The sequence below is a fragment of the Melanerpes formicivorus genome, unplaced genomic scaffold (assembly GCF_026170545.1).
Source record: "Melanerpes formicivorus ecotype bairdi unplaced genomic scaffold, bMelFor1.0.p_v2 SCAF_13, whole genome shotgun sequence".
NCBI classification, from domain to species: Eukaryota; Metazoa; Chordata; class Aves; order Piciformes; family Picidae; genus Melanerpes; species Melanerpes formicivorus.
Window position 1 is genome coordinate 17856171 of NW_027142365.1, and position 21451 is coordinate 17877621.

The 21451-nt window shown below is 47.9% G+C and overlaps 1 protein-coding gene across 4 annotated transcripts in view; it reads left to right on the plus strand.

Annotated features, from left to right (window-relative positions):
* LOC137444980 (LIM zinc-binding domain-containing Nebulette) overlaps positions 1-21451 on the plus strand; it is a 354339-nt gene that overhangs the window by 281672 nt on the left and 51216 nt on the right. For 2 of the 4 annotated variants that reach the window (XM_068146342.1, XM_068146343.1), the window contains exons 3-9: positions 152-259; positions 1466-1576; positions 3752-3862; positions 8948-9058; positions 10330-10440; positions 11391-11501; positions 13514-13624. The exons of the other annotated variants lie outside the window; for them this stretch is intronic. In XM_068146342.1, the coding sequence (XP_068002443.1) occupies positions 152-259; positions 1466-1576; positions 3752-3862; positions 8948-9058; positions 10330-10440; positions 11391-11501; positions 13514-13624 (774 nt within the window). The remainder of the gene's footprint in view (positions 1-151; positions 260-1465; positions 1577-3751; positions 3863-8947; positions 9059-10329; positions 10441-11390; positions 11502-13513; positions 13625-21451) is intronic. 4 annotated transcript variants of the gene reach the window in all.

The window sequence follows — 21451 nt, forward strand, 5'->3', positions numbered from 1 at the left end:
TCCTGCTGGCCACACTGTTCCTGATACAGGCCAGGATGCCATTGGCCCTCCTGGCTGCCTGGGCACACTGCTGGCTCATGTTCAGCCTGCCATCGACCAGCACCCCCAGGTCCCTGCCAGCTGTTAACAGCCTTCATTTTCATTTCCTTAGGTCAAGTACAAGGAGAACTATGAAAAATCTAAAGGCAGATCGATGCTGGAGTTCGTGGATACACCGATGTATCAGGTTTCAAAGGAGGCTCAAAAGATGCAAAGTGAGGTCAGTGAAAATGTGTGCTTGAAGTAGTCAAAGGCAGATCAGCAGAGAAGCTGTCAGGCATTTCATCCTCAGGTTAAGGAAATGGATGAAGCAGATTGGCAAAGTTTTGTCAGTAGAGGATGTGGTGGAATTAGTACTGAGTAGTTCTCTTTGCTGTTCTGTACCACAGTTCTTCCTTCAGCTTTGTTTCTGTCTCTGAAGGCCAGAAAGATTTCATCATTGAATTGAGAAGGAGCTCAGGAGGTCAGCTAGATCAGAGATTAATGACTTTATAAACTTTTGCCTCTAATTCCATCTATAATGAAGGAGAACTTGGAGGTGGGAAGGGACGGAAGCTTCAAAGCCCAGTTTTACCTCATGCCTTAACTGACGTATCACAGAATGTCAGGGGTTGGAAGGGACCTTGCAAGATAGAATAGAATAGAATAGAATAGAATAGAATAGAATAGAATAGAATAGAATAGAATAGACCAGACCAGGTTGGAAGAGACCTTCGAGATCATCGCGTCCAACCTATCATCCAACACCACCTAATCAACTAACCCATGTAACCAAGCACCCCATCAAGTCTCCTCCTGAACACCTCCAGTGACGGCGACTCCACCACCTCCCCGGGCAGTCCATTCCAATGGGCAATCACTCTCTTTGTGTAAAACTTCCTCCTGACCTCCAGCCTGATCACCTAGATTCAGATTGGATGTTAGGAAGAAGTTATTCCCCATGAGGGTGGTGAGAGCCTGGCACAGGTTGCCCAGGGAGGTGGTGGAAGCCTCCTGCTTGGAGGTTTTTGCAGCCAGGCTGGCTCTGGCTGTGAGCAACCTGCTGTAGTGTGAGGTGTCCCTGCCCATGGCAGGGGGGTTGGAACTGGCTGATCCTTGAGGTCCCTTCCAACCCTGATAATTCTATGATTCTATGGTTCTGTATTTTTCCCCTGAAAGGTTGGACTAGATGATCCTTGGGGTCCCTTCTAACCTGGTATTCCATGAATCTATGAATTCTATGAATTATCTGTGGATGTATCACACATTTTTGTCTGAGTTGTCTGTGTATAGTAGAGATAATCTAGATAATGAAATGAGTAATAAAGCTGCCTATCAGTGTGCTAACTGGTTTATGGCATGGCTCATTGCAGTTTACAGAGTTCTTGCTGAAATATGCTTAGCAATGCACTGCAGCTACCACTCAATGTTGGGTTTGCTTCAACAGAAAATGTATCGCAGAGATTTTGAAGAGGGGATCAAGGGAAGACCCTCAATGGATTTAGACAAGACCCCAGGGTTCCTGCATATAAAAGAAGTCACTAACCTCCTCAAAGAGGTAAAGGATTTTTATTGGTTTCTTTTGGCTTGCTTTGGTTTTGAATTATAAATGAGCAACCAGCAGCATCACTAAAAGCTACTGAGAGCTGAACAGCTCCACTTGGTAGGGAAATCACAGGCTCACAGGATGTTAGGGGTTGGAAGGGACCTCTGGAGGTCTTCCAGTCCCACCCTTCTGCTAGAGCAGGATCAAAGAATCCAGCACTGGTCACACAGGAATGCATCCAGATGGGTCTTGAAAGTCTCTAGAGAAGGAGACTCCACAACCTCTCTGGGCAGCCTGCTCCAGGGCTCTGGGACCCTCACAGTCAAGAAGTTCCTCTCATTTTGAGATGGAACCTCCTGTGCTGGAGTTTATACCTATGCCCTATCACAGGGCACAAGTGAGCAGAGCCTGTCCCTGTCCCTTCCTTCTTGACCCTCAGCCCTCAGATATTTATAAACATTTATTAGATCCCCTCTCAGTCTTCACTTCTGCAGACTAAACAGCCCCAGGGCTCTCAGCCTCTCCTCCCCAGGCAGTGCTGCAGTCCCTTCAGCATCCTTGTAGCCCTCCTTTGGATTCTCTGCAGTAGATCCCTGTCCCTCTCAAACTGGGGAGTCCAGAACTGGATGCAATATTCCATGTGTGGCCTCACAAGGACAGAGTAGAGGGGGAGGGGAATACAGAAGGGGACTTCATGAGTAATAGTGGCCAAGGGTAATTTCTATTCTGAGCAGTCCTGGAGTGACAATCAGTACTTTCTGAAGTTTCCTTTTGAGCATAAGGAAATGCTAATGCTCAGCACACCTGAACCAGAAAACCAGAGCTAATGAACAAATTAGATTACTCCATCAACACCTGGAGGTGGCAGAACATTGCCAGGACAATCCCCCTGGGAAGCCTCAGTTTTGGAATGTCTTCTTCTCCTGGGCTGACATAACCTAAATTTGGTGCCCTTCCAGGCATGCTGCAAAAAAACATCTGTTAGATAGGGCTTTGGAGAGGGCCTGGAGTTTTTCTTTCCAGATAGAAATGAATCCTCCTGTTCAGGGGGTGGGAAGGAGGATTTCTGTCAGTCTCCAGATGGCAGTTTATCCTTTCTGAGTAATTATTTCAGGTCTGTTGCAGTTATGTGGAGGCCTCAAGTTGTGTGGAGTCCCTGTGAGCTAATTGAATTGAAAATGAAATGTGTATTCTATCATACATGAAAATGAAGGAGACCAAAATCCCAGCACATAGCTGTGATATTACCTCGTCTGCCCTAAGCAAATGTTTTTAGGAGGGGCCTACTGTTAAAGATTTGTCCAGTGTTCATCAGTTCTATGGTGCATTATAAATTCTATAACCTTTTTCCCTCCCCATGACTGGAAATCCTCTGATCTTAAGCCTTTTTAGCTTGCTATTCAAAACTGGTTTTATGTTTTGAGTATTGGTTGGTTCTTGCTTATCTTACTGTTTGGCCAAATTCTGAAGTAAAGGCAGCAGCACAATTCCTAATTACAAACATCAGGGCTGCAGATACCCAGTATCTTAAGGGGGACTACAAGCAAGCTGGGGAGGGACTTTTGAGGGTGTCAGGGAGTGATAGGACTGGGGGGAATGGAAAAGAAGTAGAAGTGGGTAGATTCAGATTGGATGTTAGGAAGAAGTTGTTCCCCATGAGGGTGGTGAGAGCCTGGCACAGGTTGCCCAGGGAGGTGATGGAGGCCTCATCCCTGGAGGTGTTTGCAGCCAGGCTGGATGTGGTTCTGAGCAAACTGCTGTAGTGTGAGGTGTCCCTGCCCATGGCAGGGGTTTGGAACTGGCTGAGCCTTGAGGTCTCTTCCAACCCTAACGATTCTATGAGCTGAATTTGGGAGCCAACAGTAACCTTGTTTATGTTTATTGCATTATGAAATGATGGGTTTGCTCTGTGGCCCAGAAGAGGAGAGGGCTATTTTTAAAGGGCACCACAGCTGCACTGAAACCTTTTCACTTTTCCCTTGTAGTGCCTTTTGATTTCCTGCTTTCCAATTCTCTGTAATCTGTGCTTGGGTTAATTCATATTTCATCAAAGTTTCAAAGGGACCCTCTCAGACATTTACTAAGTGGCATTTCTTTTCAAGATCTTCCTCATGATATTAAGTGGAAAAATCTCTCTCTCTTTTTTCATTTTTTTTTTTTCTTTTCCCCCTCTTCTCAAATCCTTAGAAAGAGTATAGAAAAGATTTGGAAGAAGGGATGAAAGGAAAAGGCATGACAGTGTTTGAAGATACACCTGACTTGATTCGAGTGAAAAACGCAGCTCAGATACTAAATGAGGTAAGTTATGCTAGCCCAGGTTATGGATGTCACACCAAGGTCACTCTTTGGGTTATATCTGACTGAAAATCTTCCACTTGTTTCTTTTTTTTAACGTAATCTGTGATGAAATAGGGAAGTATTGAAACAAAGGCTGTTTCTGCTTCACTGTGTTTCCAGTACGGTGTCCAGTTCTGGAACCCCTATTACAGGAAGGCTCTGGAGGGGCTGGAAGGTGTCCAGAGAAGGGCCACGAGGAGGAGCAGAGGGCTGGAGCTGCTCTGATATGGAGACAGACTGAGAGAGTTGGGGTTGTGCAGTCTGGAGAAGAGAAGGCTCCAGGGAGACCTTCTTGTGGCCTTCCAGTATCTGAAGGGGACTACAAGAAAGCTGGGGAGGGGCTTCTGAGGGTATCAGGGAGTGATAGGACTGGGGGGAATAGAAAAAAATCTAGAAATGGGTAGATTGAGATTGGATGTTAGGAAGAAATTCTTCCCCATGAGGGTGGTGAAAGATTGGCAGAGGTTGCCCAGGGAGGTGATGGAAGCTTCCTGCCTGGAGGTTTTTGCAGCCAGGCTGGATGTGGCTGTGAGCAACCTGCTGTACTGTGAGGTGTCCCTGGCCATGGCAGGGGGATTGGAACTGGCTGCTCCTTGAGGTCCCTTCCAACCCTGACAATTCTCTGATTCTGTGATTCACTGTAGAACACAGAAAAGCTCTGCAAAAGTAAACAGCTTAGGAGAAACGTTTCAGATTTTCAGGCAATTGAAAGGTCAGTGGGAATGGTTAGTGCTGTCAGCAGGCACAACATTTTCAACTGGCTTCATTTTTCCATCTGTTTATTTGTTCAGCCACTGTAATTAATGCTGTGACAGAAAAAGAGGTGGCTGTTAATGGGCTGGTAAAGAAAAGCCAAGGAAATAATTCTGATGTTTTTGGAATTGTGGACCTGCTGTCCCCAAATTAATACTGGTAATGGCTGCCAGGAATCTGGGGAAGATTCTGTTCTCCAGACAAACTTATTTTACTTGTAAAGACCTCTTTTCCTGAAGAAATGGGTTTTCTTGAGCCTTCATCCAATGCAACCACACAGGTGGAGGCTCTTTCCAGAGCATACTGAGCTTTGGTATTGCCTGTGTTAGTCTAAGTTGCTCTGGAGGTTATATAGAGACACAAAAGTGTGCACCCTACCCCCAGTGAAGGGCTGGGAATGCAAGTTTAAAACTCTTTGATCTATGAGCTGTCTCTTGAGGACCACCTTGAAGAACTGTGTGGTTAGCAGAGCTGTAAGATCTGGCACGGCTTCAGCTCCTGTGGGTGAGCTTGCACAGGCTGCCTGGGACGTGGCAGTGAGGAGGGAAGAGGGAAGGTGAGATTTGTGCTGCACTTCATGCCTTCAGGGAGTCACAGAATCACAGAGTGGCTTGGGTTGGAAGGGACCTCCAGAGGTCATCCAGTCCAACCCCCTTGCAGCCAGCAGGAACATCCTCCACCAGATCAGAACCTTGTCAAGCCCAACCCCAGATATCTCCAGGGATGGGACCTCAACCACCTCCTTGGGCAACCTGTGCCAGTGTTCCACCACCATCACAGTGCAGAACTTCTTCCTAGAATCCAGTCGAAATCTCCTCTCATTTCAAACCATTGCCCCTTGTCCTATCACTGCAGGCCTTTGTAAACAGTCTCTCTGCAGGCTTCTTGCAGCCTTCTTCAGGTGCTGGAAGACCACTCTTAAGATGTCCCTGAACAACCCCAGCTCCCTCAGCCTGTCCTCATAGGTGAGGTATTCCAGCCCTCTGATCATCTTCACAGTCCTCCCCTGGACCCACTCCATCAAGTCCATGTCCCACTCTTTCCTGTGAAATAATCTTTTGATGATTTCTTACTCCTGGAGGATGAGAATTAACTAATCATAGAATTGTCTGGGTTGGAAAAACCCTCCAAGATCATCGAGTCCAACCATCAACCCAACACCACCGTGCCCCCTAAGCCATGTCCCAAAGTGTCATGGCCACAAGGCCCTCAAACACCTCTGTGGTGGGTTGAAGTTTCTCCCTACCACAACCTCCAGGTATGGTGACTCCACCACCTCCTGGGGAGCCTGTTCCAAATCCCTGACTACTCTTGCAGTCATTCTTTGAGAGTAATATAGATATATTTATATATTTTATATTCATTTACTGTGTGTATACATATATGTATGTTTATTTGCACACACATATATATAGACACATCCTTAAGAACCAGAGGGAATGCCATCCACAGGGCCAGTGTGATCACTGTGAAAAAAATGAAGGAATCACAGAACTGTAGAATGGTTTGGGTTGGAAGGGACTTCAAAGGTCATCTGGAGAAGAGAAGGCTCCCAGGTGACCTAATTGTGGCCTTCCAGTATCTGAAGGGGGCTACAGGAAGGCTGGGGAGGGACTGCTCAGGATCTCAGGGAGTGATAGGACTAGGGGGAATGGAATGAAGCTGGAGGTGGGGAGATTCAGGCTGGAGGTGAGGAGGAAGTTCTTCCCCATGAGAGTGGTGAAGCCCTGGAATGGGTTGTCCAGGGAGGTGGTTGAGGCTCCATCCCAGGCTGGCTGAGGCTGTGGCCAGGCTGATCTAGTGTGGGGTGTCCCTGCCCATGGCAGGGGGGTTGGAACTAGATGATCCTTGTGGTCCCTTCCAACCCTGACTGATACTATGATACTGTGATCTAGTTGCAAACTCCCTGCCACGAGCAGGAACGTCTTCCACCAGCCCAGGCTGCTCAAGGCCTCATCCACCTTGAATATCTCTAGGGAAGGGGCCTCAGCTGCCTCCCTGGTCAACCTGTTTCAGGGTTCCACCACCCTCACAGTAAAGAAGTTGCTCCTAACATCCAATCTGAATCTGCTCTTCTCTAGTTTGAAGCCATTGTCCCTCGTCCTGACCCTGCAAGCCTTAGTAAATAGCCTCATGCAGGCCCCCTTTGTAAATAGTCCTTCATGTAGGCCCCCTTAATGTAGTGGAAGGCTGCTATTATGTCTCCCTGGAGCCTCCTCTTCTCCAGGCTGTCTGTCACAGGGTTAAACTCAGAGTTTTGGCATAAAACTGTGTCTTGCAAAGTAGAGAACTTTTTTTACACCTTTATTTCCATGTTAGAGTGAGACAGAGATGGAAGACTGCAAGTCTTTTTTTTTTTCCCCCCTTCTTGTCCTTATTAGTGCTAGACCATTGCATTGAGCAGAAAGATATTTACAACCTTAAAAAATATTAATTAACAAACCAGAAAGAAGAAATTATTGAATTCTGGGGATTGATTTTGGGGGAAAAACCTCACCTGTTTTCCATAGGCAGAGATAAATCAGACTAGAGGAGTGGTTACTGCCATAGTAGCAGAAGTAGCACTGCTTGAGAATCTTAGTTTTTAGTTGGAAAAGCACCCCAGTTTGACTCTTGCATACAATATTTCAGTGCTATATTGTAATACCATTTGGTGATGGAAAAGAATGTGTCACTGCTTGAAGAAGCTGAAGAGGAAATGCTCATTTTGATTCCTGGTTATTTATAATCATAGAATCAGAGAATGCTAGGGGCTTGGAAGGGACCTCTGAAAGATTCTGAGTCCAACCCTCCTGCCAATGCAGGATCACCTAGGGCAGGTCACACAGGAACACATCCAGGTGGGTCTTGAAAGTCTCTAGAGAAGGAGACTCCACAACCTCTCTGATCAGCCTGCTGCAGGGCTCCAGCACCCTCACAGGAAAGAAGTTTTTTCCTCATGGTCAGGTGGGACTTCCTGTGTTCCAGTATCACAGTATCACTAAGGTTGGAAGAGACCTCAAGGATCATCAAGCCCAACCTGTCACCACAGACCTCATGACTAGACCATGGCACCAAGTGCCACATCCAATCCCCTCTTGAACACCTCCAGGGATGGGGACTCCACCACCTCCCTGGGCTGCACATTCCAATGACCAATGACTCTCTCAGTGAAGAACTTTCTCCTCACCTCCAGCCTAAACTTCCTCTGGTGCAGCTTGAGACTGTGTCCTCCTGTTCTGCTGCTGCTTGCCTGGGAGAAGAGACCAACCCCTTCCTGGCTACAACCACCCTTCAGGTAGTTGTAGACAGCAATGAGGTCTTCCCTGAGCCTCCTCTTCTCCAGGCTAAACAACCCCAGCTCCCTCAGACTCTCCTCATAGGGCTTGTGCTCAAGGCCTCTCCCCAGCCTTGTTGCCCTTTGTATCCATTGCCCCTTGTCTTATCACAGGACACCACTGAAAAGAACTTGGCCCCTGCTTCTTGACAGCCCCCCTTCAGATATGTATGAAGCTTAAGAAGATCTCTTCTCAGTCTTTTCTTCTCCCGACTCAACAGCCCCAGGTCTCTCAGCCTTTCCTCAGCAGACAGGTGTTCCAGTTCCTTATCCTTCTAGCCTCTGTTGGACTCTCTCTAGTATATCCCTCTCCCTCTCGAACTGAGGAGACCAGAACTGGACACAGTACTCCAGATGTGGCGTTGCCAGGGCAGAGTAGAGGGAGAGGAGAACCTCCCTAGATCTGCTGACCACAGCCTGCTCAATGCACCCCAGGATACCACCATAAATGTTTTGAGAAAGAAGCAGCAGCCATGAATGAACACTGCCACTTGCCTATGGGCTGTGCTTCAGGAATAATTCAAGGAATAAATTACAACCTCCTGCTTTGAAAGCTCCCTGGAAACAGTTCTGCATGGCATTACATTTCTAACATATAGTCTGTTCAGAAAGAAAATATTTGCTTAAAAGTAAAATCTTTGTCACTGAGGCTGGCACCAAGTACCAGCTTACTGCATGATGTTCTGCAGAGCTCAGTGTCCCCTTTACTCTAGAGGATAATTGTAGCAAGCAGGGACTGATTCCCCCTACCCTCTGCCAAATTAAAAATTCAGTGGTAGAGTTTTGTACCTGCAGTGAAAGGTTTCCTTCTGTCATTTGCTGTGTGTTTTCCTGACACAAGCTTATCTTGGCAATTGTGAGTCTTAACTTGAGCTTTCTGATTGACTCTGAATCTTAGGCTTGGATCTTCTGTGCTAAACCTGAATTGAAACTCTCTGGCTGTTGTGAATGTACTGTATGGAGCTTTGTCTTCACAGAAACAATACAGGAAAGACCTGGAAACAGAGATTAAGGGGAAAGGCATGCAGGTTGGTCCAGATACTCCTGAGATAAGACGAGCCAAGAAAGCTTCTGAGATTGCAAGCACGGTTGGTACTGCACCTGGCGCTCCCTTCCCTTCCCTTCCCTTCCCTTCCCTTCCCTTCCCTTCCCTTCCCTTCCCTTCCCTTCCCTTCCCTTCCCTTCCCTTCCCTTCCCTTCCCTTCCCTTCCCTTCCCTTCCCTTCCCTTCCCTTCCCTTCCCTTCCCTTCCCTTCCCTTCCCTTCCCTTCCCTTCCCTTCCCTTCCCTTCCCTTCCCTTCCCTTCCCTTCCCTTCCCTTCCCTTCCCTTCCCTTCCCTTCCCTTCCCTTCCTTTCCCTTCCCTGCCCTGCCCTGCCCTGCCCTGCCCTGCCCTGCCCTGCCCACCCCAGCCCTACCCACAGCTGGTTATTGACCTTGGCAGTAGCAGTACCTCACATTTCACCACACACCTCATCTGTTGAACTGCATAGGGTCTAAAAGCTGCATAATCAGCATACAGGGGAAGTTAAGCCTTCCCAGAACTTTAACCTTTACATCATCTTTTCCAGGATGAATTTGGTCCTCACAAACCATACCTGGCCTGGGTTGTGTCCTGTAGCTGCAGGTGCTGTGGCTTTTAGGTCTACATAGCTGCTTGTTTAGTTAAGGCCAATTGATAAACAGAGAGATACTAAAGCCTTAAGACCCCAATCTTGCAATGCACTGCTGAGAGAGTAAGCCTCATCTGTGGGTCTGCAAGACCCCTTAATGCTGGTCCTGCCCTGGGGTATCAGGCTCTCTCCAGAGACTATGGCAAAAGGCAGAGAGGATAGTTTAGTTGTAAGGACCACACAGAAGCACTGCAGCTGCTCCTTACCCTTCCTAACTGTTTAGGTTGGAAAAGACCTTTAAGAACATCTAGTCTAACTGTTAGCCCACCACTGCCCAGCCCACCACTAAACCACATCCCTCAGCACTACATCTGCATGTAAATGTCTTACAAGTCCCTCATGAGGTGTCTACATATCCATCATAAAAAGGCAGCATCTCTCCAGCCTGTATGTGTCTGTGATTGTGGCTGCTGAAGCTGCAAAGACAGGGAGATAGGAGAGGCTTGGTCAGATCTGAAGCTGGCAGTCAGTTAAAGGAGTATTTCCATTTGCCAGCAGCTACAGCATAGATGTCTTGTGAATGAGCCCTACAAAGCTAATGGTGTTGAGTCAACACCATGAGCTTGCTATTGATCTATACACTTGATATTTTAGGAGTGCTGTTGAGTGGAATCACACAGATTAAAGTAGGGACAATTTCAGGATTTGGCTGTCAGGCATGTGAGTGTTTGCAATGCTTTTCTTTCCAGAAAGAATACAAGAAAGACTTGGAGAATGAAATCAAAGGAAAGGGAATGGAAGTGAGCATGGATACCCTGGATATACAACGAGCCAAAAAAGCTTCAGAAATTGTGAGCCAGGTGGGTGGAGAAGAAAATCTCTTACAGTTACTTTGGGAGTAAACCACAATGAGATGTTTAAATAGAAAATCTACCCAGGCGTACTTGGGCTGGAAGGAATCAGCAGTGCACAATAAAAAAACCCCTAAAGATTCTTTACAAGGAGGGTGAAGAAACACTGGAAAGGGTTGCCCGAGGAGGTTGTGGATGCCACCTCTATGAAGGTGTTCAAGGCCAGGTTGGATGAGTCCTTGAGAAACCAATTGTAATTGAGAGGCATCCCAGCCCAAGGCAAAGGGGTTGGAAGTAGATGATCTTCAAGATCCCTTTCAACCCAAAGCATTCTGTGAATTGATGTAAACCTGAAGAATTTATTTCAAAGCCTAAGTAGTGCTGGAGAAGAGGAGACTCAGGGGTGATCTTATTGCTCTCTACAACTACCTTGAGGGAGGTTGTAGACAGGCAGAGGTTGGTCTCTTCTCGTAGGCAACCAGAACCAAAACAAGAGGACACAGTCTCAGGCTGTGCCAGGGGAGGTTTAGGCTGGAGGTTAGGAGGAAGTTTTACACAGAGAGAGTGATTGCCCACTGGAATGGGCTGCCTGGGAGGTGATGGAGTCACCATCCCTGGAGGTGTTCAGGAGGAGACTTGATAGCGTGCTTGGTTGCGTGGTTTAGTTGATTAGGTGATGTTGGATGATGGGTTGGACATGATGATCTTGAAGGTCTCTTCCAACCTGGTCTGGTCTCCTATTCTATTCTATTCTATTCTATTCTATTCTATTCTATTCTATTCTATTCTATTCTATTCTATTCCATTCCATTCCATTCCATTCCATTCCATTCCATTCCATTCCATTCCATTCCATTCCATTCCATTCCGTCAGAAGAGCATTGAGCGAAGCATGTGCAAGTAACTGTAGAATTAGTTATGGGGAGGTTGATTTTCCTTTTTAATTTTTTTCCCTTCAGAAAGAGTATAAAAAGGATCTGGAGACTGAAATTATAGGGAAAGGGATGCAGGTGGGCCCATACACTCCTGAAATACAACGGGTCAAAAGAGCTTCGGAAATAGCAAGCCAGGTAAGCACAGCTCAAAGGCTGGAGGTTTTAACTCTGTGTAACAATGAGTTCTTGACATGCATGACTCAAAATGCCTCTCTGTAGAGGCCTTCACACCCATATGACCTGCCTGGTGGATGTGGGGCAGGCTGTGGATGGAGTCCGCCTGGACTGCAGCAAGGCCTTTGACACCGTCCCTCACAGCAAACTGCTGGCCAAGCTGTCAGCCCCTGGATTGGACAGCAGCTCTCTGAGCTGGGTTAGGAACTGGCTGGAGGCTGAGCCCAGAGAGTGGTGGTGAATGGTGCCACATCCAGCTGGCAGCCAGGCACCAGTGGTGTCCCCCAGGGATCAGGGCTGAGCCCCATCCTGTTCAATATCTTTACTGATGTTCTGGATGAGGGGCCTGAGTCCACCATCAGTAAGTTTGCAGATGACACCAAGCTGGGGGCAGGAGTTGATCTGTTAGAGGGTAGGAGAGATCTGCAGAAGGACCTTGCCAGGCTGGACAGATGGGCAGAGTCCAAGGGCATGAGATTGAACACATCTAAGTGCCAGGTTCTGCACACTGGCCACAGCAACCCCATGCAGTGCTACAGGCTGGGGTCAGAGTGGCTGGAGAGCAGCCAGGTAGAGAGGGACCTGGGGGCACTGGTTGATAGTAGGCTGAACATGAGCCTGCAGTGTGCCCAGTTGGCCAAGAAGGCCAATGGCATCCTGGCCTGCATCAGGAGTATTGTGGACAGCAGGAGCAGGGAAGTCATGGTGCCCTGTACTCTGCACTGCTTAGGCCACACCTTGAGTCCTGTGTCCAGTTCTGGGCCCCTCAGTTTAAGAAGGACATTGAGACACTTGAATGTGTCCAGAGAAGGGCAACAAAGCTGGGGAGGGGTCTGGAGCACAGCCCTGTGAGGAGAGGCTGAGGGACCTGGGGTTGCTTAGCCTGAAGAGGAGGCTCAGGGGAGACCTTCTTGCTGTCCACAACTTCCTGCAGGGAGGTTGTAGCCAGGTGGGGGTTCGTCTCTTCTCCCAGGCAGCCAGCACCAGAACAAGAGGACACAATCTCAAGCTGTGCCAGGGGAGGTTTAGGCTGGAGGTTAGGAGGAAGTTTTACACAGAGAGAGTGGTTGCCCATTGGAATGGGCTGCCTGGGGAGGTGGTGGAGTCACCATCCCTGGAGGTGTTCAGGAGGAGACTTGATGGGGTGCTTGGTTGCATGGTTTAGTTGATTAGGTGGTGTTTGATGACAGGTTGGAAGCGATGATCTTGAAGGTCTCTTCCAACCTGGTCTGGTCTAATTCTATTCTATTCTTCTATTCCATTCCATTCCATTCCATTCCATTCCATTCCATTCCATTCCATTCCATTCCATTCCATTCCATTCCATTCCATTCCATTCCATTCTGTCAGAAGAGCATTGAGAGAAGCTTTGGGGTTGCTCAGCCTGGAGAAGAGGAGACTCAGGGGTGACCTTATCACTCTCTACAACTACCTGAAGGGAGGTTGTAGACAGGCGGATGATGGTCTCTTCTCCCAGGCACCCAGTGCCAGAACAAGAGGACACAGTCTCAGGCTGCGCCAGGGGAGGTTCAGGTTGGATGTTAGGAAGAAGTTCTATACAGAAAGAGTGATTGCCCATTGGAATGGGCTGCCTGGGGAGGTGGTGGAGTCGCCGTCATTGAAGGTGTTCAGGAGGAGACTTGATGGGGTGCTTGGTGCCATGGGTTAGCTGTTGGGGTGGGTTGGATTGGTTGATGGGTTGGACGCCATGATCTTGAAGGTCTCTTCCAACCTGGTTTGGTTTATTCTAATAAAGGTTTATTCTAATACATAATGATGAAAACTATTTTCTTTACGAGGGTCCATTTTGCAATGGTCCACTTAATGTCTGGAAAAAAGGAGACAGCATTTAGTGTTGACTGGCAAGGCAGCCACAGACTAGTCCATTTAAAAGTGAATATGTTGTATGTGCAAGTAACTGTAGAATTAGTTATGGGGAGGTTGATTTTTCTTTTTAATTTTTTTCCCTTCAGAAAGAGTATAAAAAGGATCTGGAGACTGAAATTATAGGGAAAGGGATGCAGGTGGGCCCATACACTCCTGAAATACAACGGGTCAAAAGAGCTTCGGAAATAGCAAGCCAGGTAAGCACAGCTCAAAGGCTGGAGGTTTTAACTCTGTGTAACAATGAGTTCTTGACATGCATGACTCAAAATGCCTCTCTGTAGAGGCCTTCACACCCATATGACCTGCCTGGTGGATGTGGGGCAGGCTGTGGATGGAGTCTGCCTGGAGTGCAGCAAGGCCTTTGACACCATCCCCCACAGCAAACTGCTGGCCAAGCTGTCAGCCCCTGGCTTGGACAGCAGCTCTCTGAGCTGGGTTAGGAACTGGCTGGAGGCTGAGCCCAGAGAGTGGTGGTGAATGGTGCCACATCCAGCTGGCAGCCAGGCACTAGTGGTGTGCCCCAGGGATCAGGGCTGAGCCCCATCCTGTTCAATATCTTTACTGAAGTTCTGGATGAGGGGCCTGAGTCCACCATCAGTAAGTTTGCAGATGACACCAAGCTGGGGGCAGGAGTTGATCTGTTAGAGGGTAGGAGAGCTCTGCAGAGGGACTTTGCCAGGCTGGACAGATGGGCAGAGTCCAAGGGCATGAGATTGAACACATCTAAGTGCCAGGTTCTGCACACTGGCCACAGCAACCCCATGCAGTGCTACAGGCTGGGGTCAGAGTGGCTGGAGAGCAACCAGGCAGAAAGGGACCTGGGGGTACTGGTTGATAGTAGGCTGAACATGTACCTGCAGTGTGCCCAGTTGGCCAAGAAGGCCAATGGCATCCTGGCCTGCATCAGGAGTAGTGTGGCCAGCAGGAGCAGGGAAGTCATGGTGTCCTGTGCTCAGCACTGGTTAGGCCACACCTTGAGTCCTGTGTCCAGTTCTGGGCCCCTCAATTTAAGAAGGACATTGAGACACTTGAACGTGTCCAGAGAAGGGCAACGAGGCTGGTGAGAGGCAACCTCTCAAGCTGTGCCAGGGGAGGTTTAGGCTGGATGTTAGGAAAAAGTTCTACATAGAAAGAGAGATTGGCCATTGGAATGTGCTGCCCAGGGAGGTGGTGGAGTCACCATCACTGGAGGTGTTTAGGAAGAGACTGGATGAAGCACTTGGTGCCATGGTTGAGTTGATTAGGTGGTGTTGGGTGATAGGTTGGACTTGATGATCTCAAAGGTTTTTTCCCACCTGGTCTGGTCTATCCTATCCTATCCTATCCTATCCTATCCTATCCTATCCTATCCTATCCTATCCTATCCTATCCTATCCTATCCTATCCTATCCTATCCTATCCTATCCTATCCTATCCTATCCTATCCTATCCTATCCTATTGAGTTAAACTGCTAAACATAGCTCCCAAACCCAGTGGACTTCCCCCACGGGATAGGAACCTCTGCCCTACCTGTCCCAGGCGAAGGGGAAGGCAATTTCACACCTTGGAAGGCAATTTCATGCCTTCGTCTTTCCCCATTCAAACCTCCATTGATGGAGATGGGGGAAGGAGGGTTTGGAGCACAGTGTAACAACTAGATTGGACTGCTCAAGGCCTTATTCAGCTTGGCCCTGAACACCTCTTGGGAGGGGGCATCCACAACTACAACCTGTTCCAGAGTCTCACCACCCTCATATTGAAGAACTTGTCCTGAGATCCGGTCTAAACTGACGCTCCCTCAAACCATTCCTCCTTGTCCTGTCTCTAGACACCCTCATGAAAAGTTTCTCTCCAGCCTTCCATAGGTTCTCTTCAGGTAGCTAGAAGGTCTCCCACTGAGTCTTCTCTTCTCCAGGCTGAACACCCCCAGCTCTCTCAGCCTATCCTCACAGCAGAGCTGCTCCAGCCCTTGGATCACCTTTGCAGCCTGCTCTGGCCTCACTCCAGCAGCTCTGTGTCCTTCTCATGCTGGGGACACCAGGACTGGAGACAGGATTGGAGGTGAGGTCTCAGCAGAGCAGAGCCAAGGGGCAGAATCCCCTCTCTTGCCCTGCTGCCCACGCTGCTCTGGCTGCAGCCCAGCACACAGCTGCCTGCAGGGCTCTGCTGGCTCCTGGGGAGCTTCTCAGCAACCAACACCCCCAAGGCTTTTTTTCAGGGCCACTCTCGACCTACACTGCAGCCATTCTGGATTTGTGCCCGATTTATCCTGTACCCTTGCACAGGGTGTTGAAGTTCATGAGCAATAAGCATCCTTTGGCTCATTCTGGATATTCTGAGCCAAAAAAAAAGGGGCAGAAACCAGACATTAAAAAATTGTTTTGCAGAAAATGTTACAGTGATGAAGCAGAGGAGATGCTCTGTCACTAGTCTGCTGTCCTAGACACTCCTGAGATGGAGAGGATCAAAAGCAGAGAGGAAAACAGCAGTAACTTTTCAGACAGATTTCAGTTGAAAGAGGCTCTTTTGTGCCACAGCATGAGGAAGGGAGATTATGAGCAAAAGTCCTTTGAGCCATGTGCATGATTTTCCTGGCAAAAGCTGCATCACTCATTTCTTTCAGTGAAAAACAGTAACACTCAGCCTTTCTTAGGTGTGACACCCTTATTTTGAGTTCCTAAGCCATTGGCCACCACCTTGCCAAGCCACAGCTATTTTAAAATGAAGATAATTCTGCCCCCCTTCCCCCCACCCCCCTTTTTCCTTTACTTTTTTCTATCAGGCCCCAGGAAGTAAATTATTTAAAAGGACATTAACAAAAAAACAAATCTAAGGCTTGTTGCTGTGCATAGAACATTTTTCATCTGTTTCCCATCATGTGTAGAGAAAGTCAAGGGTTTGGGTATGAAATTAGAACAGATCAGGTTTCATAAATATACATAGCTCAGGATTTTATGCTTTGCTGGATAGAGGTTTCTTGGTTTGTTTGGTTTGTTTGGTTGTTTTGTTTCTTTCTTTGTTGAATTTTATGCTGGACTCGAGTTTCAGTTCATCCTTTCAGACATTGAGGTGCTGGAGTGTGTCCAGAGAAGGGCAACCAAGCTGCTGAAGGGTCTGGAGAATCAGAATCAATAAGGTTGGAAGAGACCTCAGAGATCATCAAGTCCAACCTGTCACCCAAGACCTCATGACTACTAAACCATGGCACCAAGTGCCACATCCAGTTCCCTCTAGAACACCTCCAAGGATGGTGACTCCACCACCTCCTTGGGCAGCACGTTCCAATGGCCAATTGCTCTCTCTGGGAAGAACTTTCTCCTCACCTCAGAGTATCACAGTATCACCAAGGTTGGAAGAGACCTCAAAGATCATCAAGTCCAACCTCTCACCACAGACCTCATGACTAGACCATGACACCAAGTGCCACATCCAATCCCCTCTTGAACACCTCCAGTGATGGGGACTCCACCACCTCCCTGGGCAGCACATTCCAATGGCTAACAGCTCTCTCAAGTGAGGAACTTTCTCCTCACCTCCAGCCTAAACCTCCCCTGGCACAGCTTGAGACTGTGTCCCCTTGTTCTGGTGCTGGTTGCCTGGGAGAAGAGACCAACCCCCACCTGGCTACAACCTCCCTTCAGGTAGTTGTAGACAGAACAGAGCTGGGGAGGAGCAGCTGAGGGAACTGGGAGTGTTTAGACTGGAGAAGAGGAGGCTGTGGGGAGACCTCATTGCTCTCTACAGTTCCCTGAAAGGAGGTTTGAGTGAGGTGGGAGTCGGTCTCTTCTGCCTAGTATCAGGTGGTAGAATGAGAGGAAGTGGCCTGAAATTGTGCCAAGGCAGGTTTAGTTTGGAGATTAGGAACAATTTCTTTGCTGCAAGAATGATCAGGCATTGGAACAGGCTGCCCAGGAAGGTGGTGGAGGTGTTCAAGACATGTCTAGCCATGGCACTTTGGGATGTTGTTTAAAAGCCATGGTGGTGTAGGGTTGATGGTTGGACTTGATGCTCTCAGATGTCTTTTCCAACCAAAACAATTCTATAAAATAAGAGCTTAGAGCTCTAAAATTGCCCAGTCTGGCTTGCATTCACTTCCAATTCACTTTTGGGCTTTGGTTGTAATTTAACAGAGAAGAGAGGAGGAGTAGATAGAGCCTCTGGAACCAAAGGCTGTCTAGTTAGTGACTGGATTGTTATGGCAGACTGAGTAAAACCAATAAAGCCATTCAGGAATTCAAGTGGCTTTAAGTTACTGAAGTTACTGGCACAGATGTTGCTCTTCAGAGATTTTTTCAGCTTCTCCAAGTCCACAGGAGTACAAGGTCTATTAGTTCCCCTCAGAGATGTTAACCTGCAGCATTCCTGCATCATTCCAGCTTCACTAGGGGAATAAGAGCCTTCAAGGAGAAGAGATAAGGAAAGCCTCTGAAGCTGCTCTAGGAAGCCATCTTCCCTGTGCCCCTCTGATATGTTAACCTGCAGCTATCCCATGTCATTCCAGCTTCACTAGGGGAATGAGAGCCTTCAAGAAGAGATAAGGAAAGCCTCTGAAGCTGCTCTAGGAAGCCATCTTCCCTGTGCCCCTCAAAGATGTTAACCTGCAGCTATCCTACATCATTCCAGCTTCACTAGGGGAATGAGAGCCTTCAAGAAGAGATAAGGAAAGCCTCTGAAGCTGCTCTAGGAAGCCATCTTTCCTATGGCATCTTCCAGCCATTCCCTGCTCCTTCAAATGGAAGCAGCTGAGAGCTACATCTTTTTCACAGGAGCTTTTGACAGGCCCACTGGTCCCAGTTTTGTTTCTTGTCCTCTGGGGCCTCTTGGTTTTGAATGGTGCTGTGCTGCACAGCATGGCAGCGTTTAGCACCAGGGCTCATGTGGCTGCCACCCTAACATGCTGCACTGAAACTGTGTAACAGAAGGGATCCAAGTTAGCATCAGGAGGCTGAGGGGGAGACCACCTGGCTCTCTACACCTCCCTGCTGCTTGAACAGTAGCTATGTTAATGCCAGAGTGCTCTGCAGAACCCTGTATCAGCACAGTTATCCTTATCACATAAGCCCAAGAGTTTATTTAAAGAAAAATAGAATAAATAAAAGGTTTGCATAGAAATGTTTGGCACAAAACTATGTGGGTTGGCATCAACTCAGGTATTGTGAGGAGCAGCTGAGAGAACTGGGGCTGTTTACCCTGGAGAAAAGGAAGCTGAGGGGAGACCTTCTGGCTCCTTACAAATCCCTGAAAGGAGTTTAGAACCAGGTGGTGGTTGGTCTCTTCTCCCTAGTAACAAGCAATAGGATGAGAGGAAATGGCCTCAAGTTGCCCCAGGGGAGGTTTAGGTTGGAGATTAGAAGAATTTTTGTCCCTCTCTACACCTCCCTGAAAGGAGGCTGGACCCAGGTAGGGATTGGTCTCTTCTCCCTAGTAACAAGTGATGGGTCAAGAGGAAATGGCCTCAAGTTGCCCCAGGAGAGGTTTAGGTTGGAGATTAGAAGAATTTTTGTCCCTCTCTACACCTCCCTGAAAGGAGGCTGGACCCAGGTAGGGATTGGTCTCTTCTCCCTAGTAACAAGTGATGGGTCAAGAGGAAATGGCCTCAAGTTGCCCCAGGGGAGGTTTAGGTTGGAGATTAGATGAAATTTCTTCCCTGAAAGGGTTCTCAGGCACTGGGACAGGCTGCCCATGGGGGTGGTTGAGTCCCCATCCTTGGAGGTGTTTCCAAGAGGCAGAGCTGTGGTGCTGAGGGCCATGGCTTAGCCCCAGCCTTGGTAGTGTTAGAGAATGGTTGGACTCGATGAGCTTAAAAGTATTTTCTAACTGAAATGGTTGTGTGATTCTGTCTACTGACCTGCTTTGCTCTCTGCTCCAGTCTTGGATAGCTTTTGACTGAGTCCTCATAGAGGCAGTTTGGACTCACTAACAGTTGATACCAGGCCCATGATAACCTTCCACAAATTAATTAAGCCCTGACAAGTCTTTGACCCACCTAAACTCCTTTCAGCCCTGCAGTCAGCCCTGTGCTTTCAGTGCCAGGCCTGACAGCTCTCCTCTTTGGTGGCATGCCAGATAATGTGAAACAAGAATATTTTGTCTTGGAGGTGATTTGTGTTTGCTTTCTTTTGTGACCATCCTTTTTCTGCTTCTGAACTGGATCCTCCAAGTGTAGGGAAGCACTTTATAGCTGGTGACTGAATTATCAGTCTTCTTTTTGGGGTCTGTATTTTAGTCTTTCATCAGTCTTTGCAATTTAGACTATAAAGATGTGTTGGGTTTAAATTCCTCCCCCTCCACAACATTAACTTTGCCAGACCAGCTCAGTTGGAAGCAAATGAAGGCTGTATTTAGAAGCAAACTACAATCTACAATGGAATGCAATGAACATGTACCAAATATCCAGGAGTTACAATATGTACACATATGTACAATGAACAAACAACATGAGAAGCCCCTGGTTAAGAGATCAAGGAAGCTGTCTCTCTGCCCCTCCCACCTCCAGTCCAAAAGGGAGAAAAGAGCAGAGGAAAGTTGCTGTTAGACTTAAACAAACCAATGCAGCCAAGGTCACGAAGAAGCAGGTTAGTATTCTCTCCAGAGCAATGAAGCAAGAAGAGAAGAGTTGAGAAAAGGGAAGACTGTTTAGGTACAACCAGTCTTACAGTAGATAACTCTCCAATGAAATAATCTAGAATTATCTTTGGTTTCCTTTTAGAATAGAATAGAACTAACCAGGTTGGAAGAGACCTTTGAGATCAAGTCCAACCTATCACCCAATAACATCTAATCAACTCAACCATGGCACCAAAAGTCTCATCCAGGGTCTTCTAAAACACCTCCAAGTGATGGTTACTCCACCACCTCCCTGGGCAGCACATTCCAATGGCCAGTCTCTCTCTGGGAAGAACTTCTTCTTAACATCCAGCCTAAACCTCCCCTGGCACAGCTTGAGACTGTGTCCTTTTGTTCTGCTGCTGGTTGCCTGGGAGAAGAGACCAACCCCCACCTGGCTACAGCCTCCATTCAGGGAGTTGGAGAGAGCAAGAAGGTCTCCCCTGAGCCTCCTCTTCTCCAGGCTAAGCAACCCCAGCTCCCTCACAGGGCTGTGCTCCAGACCCCTCCCCAGCTTTGTTGCCCTTCTCTGGACACCTTCCAGCAACTCAACATCTTTCCTAAACTGAGGGGCCCAGAACTGGACACAGGACTCAAGGTGTGGCCTAACCAGTGCTGAGCACAGGGCGGAATGGCTTCCCTGCTCCTTCTGACTGCACTACTCCTGATGCAGGCCAGGATGCCATTGGCCTTCTTGTCCCCCTGAGCACACTGCTGGCTCATGTTCAGCCTACTATCAACCACTACCCCCAGGTTCCTTTCTGCCTGGCTGCACTCCAGCCACTCTGACCGCAGCTTGTAGCAATGCATGGGGTTGTTGTGGCCAATGTGTAGAACTCAGTACTTGGATGTGTTCAATCTCCTGCCCTTGGACTCTGCCCATCTGTCCAGCCTGGCAGGGTCCCTCTGCAGAGCTCTCCTACTCTCTAACAGATCAACTCCTGCCCCCAGCTTGGTGCCATCTGCAAACTTACTGATGATGGACTCAATCCCCTTATCCAGATCATCACACCCAATAGTGATTTATTTCCATTTTACTACTTTTCTGCTCAAGATCTGTGAAAAAGTTTTAAAGGCAGAGCCTAAAACTACCACAAAAAAGTGAGTAACTTTTTTTCACTAAGTTAAGATCTAGCTGGGAGCAGCTGCAATATAAACAAAATAAATTAATGACCCCTAATAGGCTTCTGATTTCTGGATTTTGTCTCCAGTATTTTCCTGCCTTAAGGGACAAGGCAAAAAAAGAGAAGTGGCTAGCTCTGCAGATAAGATCAGTGCTGCTTTTAGCTCCCTGGCTCATTTGGCAGGTGATTTACAGTGGGATATTTACTGCACAGTCATCTCTTTCATAGAATAATTCCCTTCTCCCACATTTTTCACCACTCCCTCCCTGCTGGAGGAGAAAAGTGCATTTTAGTTCAGTCCACTATGTAAATCT